This window comes from Nannospalax galili, unplaced genomic scaffold (genome assembly GCF_000622305.1).
Source record: "Nannospalax galili isolate Female #2095 unplaced genomic scaffold, S.galili_v1.0 scaffold7, whole genome shotgun sequence".
Lineage (NCBI taxonomy): Eukaryota > Metazoa > Chordata > Mammalia > Rodentia > Spalacidae > Nannospalax > Nannospalax galili.
The window spans coordinates 9,172,691-9,184,764 of record NW_008359081.1 but is presented as its reverse complement, the minus strand read 5'-3'; the positions used below and the strand labels follow the sequence as shown (position 1 = coordinate 9,184,764).

Below are 12,074 nucleotides of genomic sequence, written 5' to 3'. Positions count from 1 at the left end.
CTGTCAGGAAAAAAACTAAATTTAATTTTTTGTTTTTATTTAAAAATTTTAGGCCAGGCGTGGTGCATGCCTTTAATCCCAACACTCAGGAGGCAGAGGCAGGCTCTGTGAGTTCAAGGTCAGTCTGGTCTACATAGTGAGTTCCAGGACAGCTGGGGCTACAGGGAGACCCTGTCTCCAAAAGACCCCCCAATTTTTAAAAATTTATTTAAAGAAATATTTTACTAGTTTTTTTAAAAAATAATTTCATACAGTTTATTTTGATCATATTCCCCCTCTCCCCAACTCTCCCCAATTCCTCCAAGGTCCACACACCCATCCTTACCCACCCGATATTGTGTCTTCTTTTGTAAAATAATATTTTAATTGATTATTTAAGACTTTCATACAATGTGTTTTGATCATATTCAAACCCTTTCCCCATATCTTCTCAGACTCATCCCCATTTCCCTACTCCCTTCCATTCCTTTTATCTCTAAATTTATTTTTAGACACCTCCTTTTCTTGAGACAATGTCTTCCCATAGCCCCAGCTGGCCTCGAACTTGCTATGTAGGCCAGGCTGGACTTTATATTACAGAAATCTGTCTGCCTCTTTCTCCTGAGCGCTGGGATTAAAGGCCTGTGCCACCATGCCTGGCATAAAGCCTTCTTTTTGCAGCAGATGGTAAATGGGTAGAAACTAACAAACTGCAGAGTGTGCAGTCCTAAAATGGGAAATCTATATCACACCCCTCCCCGAAAGACTCAGGGAGCACTTGGAAAGGGGAGACAGAAAAATTGTAGGAGCCACACTGGTAGATGAATGTGATGAAACAATGTTTTACTCTTTTATTTTAAACCCGTCAAGTCCAGTTTGTGCTGCCCATATCCTCTTCTGTGTGTTTCAATACAATGGATTATGGTTGATCTACCAGATTCCAGACTCTTAAAAAGGACTCACTTTCCATTTCCTAGCAGCTATCAATTGCCAATAACTCCTCAGATAGGACTGGGACAACTTGTCCACTGTCCCTCTCCATGCTGGGATTTTTGTCTAGCTTGAGTTTGAGTAGGTTCTGTACATAGTATCACAACCACCTTGAGTTCATATGTGTACCTACCCTGTTGTGCCTGGACAACAGTTTCCTTGTATTAATCCACTATTTCTGGCTCTTGCAATCTGTCCACCCTCTTTTCCACAATGATCCATGAACTTTGGGAGGAGAAGGGGTGAATAATATAGGTATACCATTTAAGGCTGAGCATTCAATAATCTCTTATTCTCTATACTTTAACCAGTTGTAGGTCTCTCTGTTAATCGACATCTACTGCCAAAAGAAGTTTCCCTGATGAGGGTTGAGATATGGGTATATGATAAATCTTTAGGAGTTGATTTAAGACTATGTCCATTTAGCTGAATAATAATAGTGGGTTCTTTGCTAAAGCCCATGGCCTGTCTAGTCACAGGTTCTTGGCCCTGATAATGGTGCCACGTATGAGTTTCATCTTGTGGAGCAGGCCTTAAATCAAAACAGTAAGTGGTTGGTTGATCCCATAACATTTGTGCAACTATTGTACCAGTGGGAATGTCCTTCCAGGCAGGTCATTATAACAGTTCACAGGGTTCACAACTGCATTAGACTGATGCTTACTTTTCTTCTCTGGTATTGTGTATAGTGCCTTCCATCACTATAAAAGCTAGCCAGGGGGAATTAAGCTTCAAGGTCAGTACCAGCTTGATTTCTCCATCTTGTATGTTTCAACTAGCAGCTATCAGTTGGTGGTGTCTTCAGCCTTGTGTGATTCCTGAACAGTCTTACTCCTTTTCCTTTCTTTGTGGACCCAATTTACGGATGAAACTTTGTGGCCTTGTGTTTCAGATATGTTTTGCTGCACAGCAACTTCCTTCCTGTACAAAATGCAGTGGCTTAGAACAAAAACTAATTTAAATAGACAAATGTATGCATGGATTGGTTATACATCAGGATTACTTTTTCTTTGTGAAGTCAGCTGGGGTTGCAGTCATCTACTATATCCAAATGGCTCATTCACATAGCTGGCAGTTTGTGTTAACTTCTGTCTATGGTCTGCGAATTCCTTTTCATTTTTCTTTTTTTTCTTTCTTTTTTCAAAAAATAATTTTTTATTTCTTTTTTAAAAAATATTTTATTTATTATTTTTATCTTATGTGTATGAATGTATTGCCTGCATGTATGTGAGTGCAACCGTATCATGCAATACTGTGGAGGTCAGAAGAGGGCTTTGGATTCCCCTGGAACTGGAATTAAGGATGGTTCGTAGCCACCATGTGGGTGTTGAGAATCGAACCCATGTCCTCTGCAAGAGCAGTCAGTGCTCTCAACTGCTGAGCTATCTCTCCAGCCCTTCATTTTTCTTTCTTATGGTCATTTCATATGGTTTGTTTTTTCATGGCATGGTCACTGTTTACAGGAGGAGCATCCTCAGTGGAAAATGAAGTAAAAAGAAAAAAGGGCTACTGATTCTTTTGAATGTTCCAGACTGCTGATTCTATGACATTCCATTCACATGGCAGTAAGTGTTGGGCAAAAATAAGTATTAAAACTAGAAAGGAGAAGCAGGATGTTTAAACAAAGAGTAGAAGTCCAGGGATGGTGCCACATACCTGTAAACCCTTCTCTCAAGAGTCTAAGGCAGTAGGATCATGAGTTTGGGGTCAGCCTGGGCTACATAGTGAGCTGCTAACAACCCTGTTGTACATAGTGAGACCTTGTTTCAAAAACAAACCAAAACAAGAATAAAAGAGAAAAGAACAAAGAAAATAAAATGAGAGGAGAAGTTGTTGAATCATTTTTGGATACTAGTTACCATATCCTGTTAGTATTCAGCCCACCTCTAAAATTCTGAAAGAGTCTGGAAGATAGGTATTATGTTTTAATAATCCATTTTGCTCAACTCCGGGAAAATGGTACATAGATATTTGTTATATGTTTACTGCAATTCAATTCAATTGAATCAGACCAAATCAGCCCCTAGATTTGGAGTACTTATTTTTTCATTTTTATTTTTTTATATTTTGGTCTTTTTGAGACAGGATCTCCCTGTAGCCCTGGCTGTCCTGGAGCTCACTATGTAGACCAGGCTGGCCTTGAACTCACAGAGATCTGCCTGCCTCTGCCTCCTGAGTGCTGGGATTAAAGGTGTGCACCACCATGCCCGGCCCTTATTCTACTCTAATCTATCTGGTTAGGTCCTATGGAGGTGATGAAAGGGAGTTTTCCCTCCAGAAGCTGACGAGTCAGGAACAAATCAGCAATCGAGGGGACACAATGGATAACAAGATGATTAATACTTTAAGGTAACTTCAGACAAAGCATCAATGGGTAGACTATAATTGATTGTCATGCTAATTTTAAGAATATCGATACTGTAGATTTTTCAGAGGAGGCTGGGTTCATTCCATATAGAGAGATTCTAGGTAGAAAATGAGATTAGGTTTAAGTCTGAACACTAAGCTGGCATCTGGGGTGAAAAGAAAAATAAGACCAAAGTGGAATTCCAGAAACAGTTATGTGGAGAAATTGAATCACCCAAATTATATTACTTCATATACTTACACATACACACAATTATAAACATCTACCCCCCAACCTTATTTTATGTATTGGCCAGTGAGCTAATAAGCAACTGTGGTAAGAAAATATGAATTCTATGTAAATATGTAAAAAAAATGTGTTTAAAACCCAATGACTAGGAGAAACGGTAAAACATGCATAACAAGGATTATATTACTTACCAAATACCATGTTTTCATGCTGTATATCCCAAGTTCTCTTGAATTTAATTTAGGTTGAAATACCGAATTTCTGGTCCAAGGAAGAAGGGAGCATGTGAAAAGTTTCCGTGCTTCTTCTTTTCTTTCTGTGTCATTGGAAGTGACAAATTCTGAGATGGCAGAACTGCGAGATGGAATTTATTCTGGGTATGTAACTTAGCCATTGGTGTAGAGCTATGAGACTCACTTAAGTGCTTCTGACAGAGTATGAACAAGAAATAAATCTTTTCTCTTCAGTGTCTTTATCCTAGCCTGATTATTATCCCTAGTGCTCTAAGAAGGAATGGGATGTTACACAATACAATTTACTTACCCTCTATTTAGAAAAGATAATAAAACTAAAATATCTTTTTGTTATCTGCAGTTGAGTGCTATACTTTGTTTTCTAAAGTAAATTATTAAATGATCCATGTGTAATTAGTCAGCATCTATAATTCCTTATGTGCTTTGGTTGAGCTTACACATTGCTACACAAAACATTCTGCAAAAGCTGTAATGATGGGCAACAGAAGGCAGGGAGGGAAGGACACAAGGTCTTTTGAAACAAATAGATATTCCTCAAATTTAAGTCAATATTGTCTCCAACTAGATTTTTTACCATGGTTACTAACAAGTAGCAAATGACTCTCCTGGCTTCTTCTGCAAGCCTCATTCTAATAGGTCAACTAATTAGATGAAAAGTAATCAAAGGGCTAGTAACTCAAGGACGGAAGAGAGCCAGAGGCCACAGAAATCCACAAGATGGAAAATGGGCTTGAATATCAGGTGATGGTTCCACCTATATCATTATTTTGGTGCCAGACAACATCTTAGATAAGACACTTTATTTTTTCCATCAGCTCCATTATTCTCTGGCCTGAAGGAATTTCTAGTCATTCACTGGTTCCTGAGTCTCCTTGAGTTTCTTAGGCCATGCATTAAACTTGAGCCAGAGAACACTGATTCTTTGAAATAAATCCCAAGTTGAGCAGTGTTTGTGAAAACTCTACCATGTGGATGGCCCTACTTCATCCAGGAAACAAAATCTTATGAAAGGGAAGTAGACGTACCTCTCAAGTATCTGCTATGATGAAAGGGAACCAAGAGAATTAATACCCAATTTTTTTGTACTACTGACCTCCCATCTTCTACCAGTATCTCCCATTGGCTGATCCTGACCAAAACCCAGAGCATCCAAGGCCCATGGATAAAATTGAAATAGGTCAGCCTTCCCCTCTCAGGACTCTCAGTAAGATGGAAGACAAGAGTATTCCTACAAAGGCAAAGGGAGAAGATCCAGCACATTAAACAAGGCTGAAGTTTATAACCTCAGAGAGAATTTATATTTAAATGAATAAGCACCAGTCGTAAACATAGTAATCCACACATTGTGTGGACTATCTAAATTCAGTGGCCATTCCTTTGTTCTTAAAATAATGGCTTCTGGGCCTGAAGAGATGGCTTATGGGTTAAGAGCACTGGCTGCTCTTGCAGAGGACCTGGGTTTGGTTCCCAGCATCCACATGGTGGCTAACAACTGCCTGTAACACCAGTTCCAGGGGATGTGACACTCTCCTCTGGCCTTTATGGGCATTATACACATGTGGTGCACTTAAATACATGCAAATAAAACACATAAAAGTAATTTTTTGAAAGGTAATGATCACCCACTGCCAAAACAGTAATTGAAGACTAAAGGGAGATTTTTCTTTTTCAGAGCATAATAGATGTAGAGTCAGATATGTCTTATCACTGTCCAAATAAGTGCTGCATTGAAATTTCTCTATCAACTTTGTGCTATAAATCTGCCTTGTACGAGAAAACACCTGAATATACTAGCCTTTCCCTACATCTCATTAACAGCTGGAAACAACTTTCTCCAGAAGTCAGAACCAGTGGCCCAATCTTGGATATTCAGCATACCATCAGTGTCTATGGATCCCAGCATCCCTTCTACAATTCTGGCTCAAGGAGCATACAGTGCTGATGAGGGGATCCTTCATAATCTCAGATGCCTAACTCCTGCCTCCCAGGATAAATTTTATCCAAATCATAAATCACAGAATTTTTCTAGCTCTTATGGAAATCTATTACCTTTCCACATCTCAAATCTCAGATTGACTACTTTGTCTGGATGCTCTTACCACTGCTTTGGTTCTCAGCTGCATATGGTTATTTATAGTTCTCTACTGGCTACCCCTAATTCTATACCATCCTCAGTGTGTACCAGACCAGCCTCCTCTTCATACTAACTATAGTATTCTGCTTATGAGTTACTTGCATATGGCCTGCTCTTGAACTACCTGCTTCTTCTGCTGGTTTCATTGAGTCTCTGCACACCCAAATTACCATGCCTGATTTTCCTCAGACAATCTATAATTCTACAGTCTGCCCTAATGATGGCTTATATGCCTTAGGTCTCAAATAGATTCCTGGAATCACATTTCTGATGATCAATCCATAAAAGTGCTTAGTTCATGATGCTAACTTCGGTGGGCTCTGTGATCCTGATGGAATAGGGATGAGAATTAAGAGTGCTGAAGTATAACTTAAAGGTGCGAGGTAAAAATCATGACTCTTAAAATATGTAATATATGTATATATATATGTGGAAGGTTAATTAACTGAGAAATCGACATGGTGTTACAAATGAACTCTTGGTGCAGTGACACATTCTATAACCCCAGGTATTCAAGGGGCTGAAGCAGGAGGATCATGACGCTGAGGGCAGCTTGGCAACATGAGAGCGTGTCTCAATAAAAGTTGTCATAAATTGTTCAAAGGAGAACTCAAAGAACCATACACATACAGACAATAAAATGAAAAGGTAGTCTTTCTTTAGGCACCAAAATATTAGTATTATCAAGATCTCAATATAAATCCAAGTTATCGACATATTCAATACAATATGTAGCAAAATCTCAACTGCATCTTTTGAAGTTTATTCTAAAATTCATAAGGAAATTCAAGAGACCAAGGGAAAACTGAAACAGGAAAAATAAAGTTGGAGGTTTCACACTTTTGTATTTTAAAATTTATTATAATGCTTCAGTAATCAAAACAGTGTTCCACTATTTAGACATATTTTTAAACATGTAGGTTTACAGACCAGAACTGAGAATCCAGAAATAAACACATCTATGTTCAATTGATTTCTTTATCTTTTTCCTGAGGAATATACCGAGATCCTCCAGGGAGGAAAGGACACTTTTCTCGACAAACGGTGCTGTTATTCACATGTAACAGAATGAAACTGGGAACTGAAGAGATGGATCAGCAGCTAAGTGCACGTACTGTTCTTGTAGGGACCCAAGTTTGGCTCCCAGCACCCGTATCTGGTGGCTCACAACCTTCTGTACCTCCAGCTCCAAAGGATCTGACACCTCCTTCAGTCCTCCATGGGTACTTCCCCCATACACACAAAAAAATAAATCTTGTTTTTAAAAGGAATGAACTTGTAGCCTAATTTATATAATATGCAAGAGCTAATTAAATATGAGTCTGACATTTAAGTACATAAAAGTCTTAGAAGAAAATCTAAATCTAAATATTTATATCCTTAACTTAGACAATGGTTTCTTAGATGTGGCCTGAAAGCATAAATGATAGAAGAAAAATATATAAATTATGTGTCATAAGAAATTTTGGACTTCAAAAACCATTTGGACTTCAAGCTGGGTATGGTAGTACATGCCTTTGATCCGATCCCAGCACTCTGGAGGCAGAGGCAGGCAGATCTATGTGAGTACAAGGCCAGCCTGGTCTACATAGTGAGTTCCAGGCCAGCTGGGGCTACAGAAAGACCAAAAAAAAAATGGACTTCAAAAAGTGGAGGAACAAGCCATAGAATGGGAGAAAATATTTGTAAATCATACTACTAAAAAGGGATTCACATCAATGAATTATACAGAACTCTTAAAACCCAACAATAAAATGAAAATTCAATTTAAAAAAAAGACAAATGATTTGAATCAACGTTCTTCTAAAGAAGATATATAAATAGCCAATAAAGAAATGAGAAGATGCTCAGCATCATTAGTCACTGAGAAAATGCAAACCAAAACCACAAAGAGAAACTACTTTACCTCCACTAAAATGACTAAAATGAAAGTTTCAAAAGACAGTAACAGCGTTGGAACCCTCATATATTGTTGGCAAGCATGTAAAATAATGAGACCACTTTGGAAAGTAATCTAGTAATTTCTCAAAATCTTAAACATGGACTTAACCTACAGTCTAACAGTTCTCCTCCTGTATGCACACCCAAGAGAACTGACAACATCTTTTACAATACCTGTACATAAATGTTCTTCGCAACATTAGTCATAACAGACAGAAAATAAAAGTAACCCAAATGTGGTGTATCCGTAGAGTGTAGTATTTATTTAGCAATACAAAACACAGAGATCAAAATCATTATGCCAAATGAAAGACGCCATACATAAAAAACAGATATGGTATAATCCCATATATTTAAAATACCTATAACAAACTTATCTACAGAATCAGAAAGATTAGTGGTTGCAGACTTAGAGAAAGTGCAAGACAGGTAGTGACTGTCAGTGGATACTGGATATAATTTTGGAGTGATAAGAAGTTTCATTCTATTGATGATAGCCATTTTAACTGAAGTAAGATGGAGTGTCAAGTAAACACATGGCAAATGCTGACAAGGATGTGAACAAAAGGAAACCTGTATACACTGCTAGTAAGAATGTAAACTAGTCCAGCCACTTGAAAATCACTATGGAGATTCCTCAAAATAGCTAAAAATAGATCTACTATGTAGCCCAGCAATACCACTCTTAGGTATTTTCTGGTAGTATGCCAAGTATCTCTGCATCAGAGATACTTACATACCCATGTTTATTGGAGCATTATTCACAATACTTAACTTAGGGAACCATCCTAGGTGTCTAATAACCGAGGAATGGATAAAGAAAATGTCATTTATATACACAATGGAATTTTTAATTCATAAAGAAGAATGAATGGAACTGGAGATACTCATTAGGTGAATTAAGTCAGTCTCAGAAAGACAAGTATGTTTTCTCTCATTTGTGGTGCCTAGATTTTATACAGATACATGAAAGGAGTGACACTGTCTAGAACAGAGGAACACAAGAGATCAACAAGAGAGAGAAAAGAAAGAAAGGAGAGGGCAAGGGCATGGGAGGGAAATCTCAGTGTACAGTATATACTTGTACCACTTAAAAATTCAAATAAAAACCAAATATCCATTAAAACGTCTTTTACAGTTTGATGATGGTTACAGGATGCAAGGAATGTAAGCGCAGGCTGGTTTTGAACTACATTCTTTTGTTTCTACAGCTCAAGTGCTAAGATTACAGCTATGCAACACCATGCTGGGCTCTAAAGCAAATTGTTTTTGTTAAATTTGTCTTATTTATTTTTTAAAAATATTTTGTTTATTATTTTTTATTTTATGATGGGTATGAGTGTACTGCCTGAATGTTTGTAAGTGCACCTGTGTTGTGCAATGACCATGTAGGTCAGAAGAGGGAGTTGGATTTCCTGGAATTGGAGTTACAGATGGTTGTTAGCTGCCACGTGGTTGCTGGGACTCAAACCTGGGTCCTCTGCAAGAGCAGTCAGTGCTTTTAACTGCTGAGCCATCTCTCCCGACCCTGTTTTATTTTTAAAAGATGTTTAGAAAATATTGGGGGGGGGGCGTGGAGAGATGGCTCAGCAGTTAAAAGCACTGACTGCTCTTCCAAAACAGTAGGGTTTGGTTCTGAGCACCCACATGCAGGCTAACAACTGTCTGTAACTCCAGTTCCAGGGGATCCAACACTCTCTTCTAACTTCCGCCGGCACTGCACAAACAGGTGCACTTACATACATGCAGGCAAAATGCTTATACATGTGAAAATAAAAATAGATTTTTAAAATGTAAAAATGTTTTGTTGATTCTTTGAGTATTTCACACAAAGCATTTTGATCATATTCAGGCCCCCTCCCCATCACCACAGTCACATTGCCATCCCTCACACACACCCTACCCCAACTTCATGTCCTCTAGTATTATTTCTTAAAGTCTAATTTTGAAATCTTTTAAATATGCATATGTGTGTATGACTGTGTGGTGGGCATGTGCACATGTGTACAGGCGCTTACAGAGGCCTGAAGCATCCGATGTTCCCAGAGCTGGAGGGAGAGGCCGTTTGGCCACCACCCTTGCCAGATCTACTTCTTATGATGAACCTGTTGCTGCTTTCTTGGTGCTTGGGCTTGTGATGTGGGTACTGGGAATTGAAATAGAGTCTTCTGCAAAAATAATAAATGCTTTTAATCGCTGACCCATCTCTTCAGTCCCTAAATTTGTTTTTATTTATTTTTTATTTTTATTTATTATTATGTATGTGCCTGTAGGCATGCCAGTACACATATGAGGTCACAGGACAACTTCCTGGAGTCTTTCTTTCCTTCTACCATAGGTTCTGGGAATCAAATTCTACTCTGTTATTTGTTTTAATGTTCTAGAAATAATGGTTGTCAGAACTGGTCATGAAACACACCCCTTCCTTCCGACCTCCAACTTCTGACTTCTTATTCAAGTAAATCTTTATGAGATTAAGAGACAGCATCACAAAAATGTACTATGTTAATGAAGTAATCATAATTAGGTAATATTCAAATAACTTAAATAACCATCCAGGTGATTTAAAAAAAAAAAAAAAAAAAAAAAAACGCTTCCTAGGTTTAGAGAGAAAGCTCGGCATTTAAGAGTATTTGTTGTTCTTATAGAGTACTCAAGTTCAGTTCCCAGCACCCACAGGGTGGCTCGCAACCAATTGTAACTACAGTTGCAGGGAATCTGACACCATCTTCTGGCATAGGGGAGTATTGTACACATATACACGCATACAAGGAAAACATTCATACATGTAAAATATCAATAAATTTTAAAAGTTTGGGTCTTTATTAATAACTTTCAAAAACATATGTGTGAGCTGGTCAATGTTAAACTTCTGGGTTGCTATAGAGATCAGCACTCATGCCACACCTCTTGACACTTGACCTTATTAAATAAACCACCGCACCAGTAGAGCAGTTTTTGCTGTTGGTGATATAGCTGTGCTGCTGCCTCAGACTCAGACTCGCCAGAGCCACAGACCTGTGTTGTCTGGATCACCTGCTCTGCCATTCACTCCTGAGGTGCCTGTGAAGATTGTGTCACCACCCCTGCTGGATCCACTGCTGGTGATCGATCTGGTGAAGCCTTCTTGGTGCCTGTGCCAACTGTGCCTCAGTATTCTCGCTGCCCTCCATGGCCGCTTCATTTCCAGATTCAACAGAATTCCCAGCACGAGTGTGACATTGCCGTCAACACTCAGATCCAGTTACAGGTGTACGCCTCCAACATCTACCTGTCCACGGCTTCGTACAGCAATCAAGATGAAGTGGCCCTGGCATACTTTGCGTACTTCTTCCTGAACGAGTCAGAAAAGTGGATCAAGCTCACAGAGATGCTATGTTTACTTTTGACCCAGCACCGTGGCTGCCTCTCCCCTGGGAGAGCTACCAATCAATACCACCATGATTGGTGATGATGGGGGTTCGATGGCCTATGGCAATGGAATGCGCTTTACACCTGGAGAAGACCCTCAACCAGAGCCTCCTCGACCTGTACCAGATGGCCACCAACAAAGGCGATATTTACCTGTGCTTCTATCTGAAAAGCCATTTCCTGCCCCAGCAGGTCGAATTTCTGGACGAGAGTTAGGTGGCTATGTGATCAACCTGCGCCAGCTGGGGGCTCCAGGAAAGAGCATGGCTCTCGACATCTTTGACAAGCTCACCTTAGCAGAAATCGACAAGAAGAAATGAACTGGGACTCTCTCCTAGTGCCATGGGGACTCCGGGTACCGCCAGGTGCTCACATTGCACTTCCAGCAGTTTCTCTAGTTTTTCCTTTCTGTTCTACGGTTGTTTGCAATACATTTATTTGTTTCTAAGCAGAATGAAAGTGTCCATTTGGATTGTGTTTGCAAAACTCTAACCTTTAAAGGGTGAGGACATATTTATTCCCTTTTACATCGAAGATAGGTATCCAGGTGTCTCTTCACACGCTGGAGCCCCATTTATTTTCAGCTAAAGGCTCTAGTAGTGGAGAGGAAAAACAACTCACTGGTTGTAGAAAACACCAAATTAGCCTTCTGTATAAACCACATGAGTATGGGAGGTGAGGCAGGGGGTGGGGACCTGTAGCCCTATGTCTAAGCATGGTATAAGTGTAAACACATGGTAACTCTGGGAAAGAAGTGAAGCAAAGCCAG

At 39.2% G+C, this 12,074-nt stretch overlaps 1 protein-coding gene across 1 annotated transcript; it reads left to right on the top strand.

The window, feature by feature from the left end:
- Positions 1–8,430: 8,430 nt before the first annotated feature.
- LOC103725435 (ferritin heavy chain) lies at positions 8,431–11,625 on the top strand. Its single transcript, XM_008822751.1, is given in 4 exon segments — positions 8,431–8,482; positions 10,954–11,361; positions 11,364–11,509; positions 11,512–11,625. Coding segments are annotated over 4 exon segments (720 nt in total).
- The last annotated feature ends 449 nt before the right edge of the window (positions 11,626–12,074 follow it).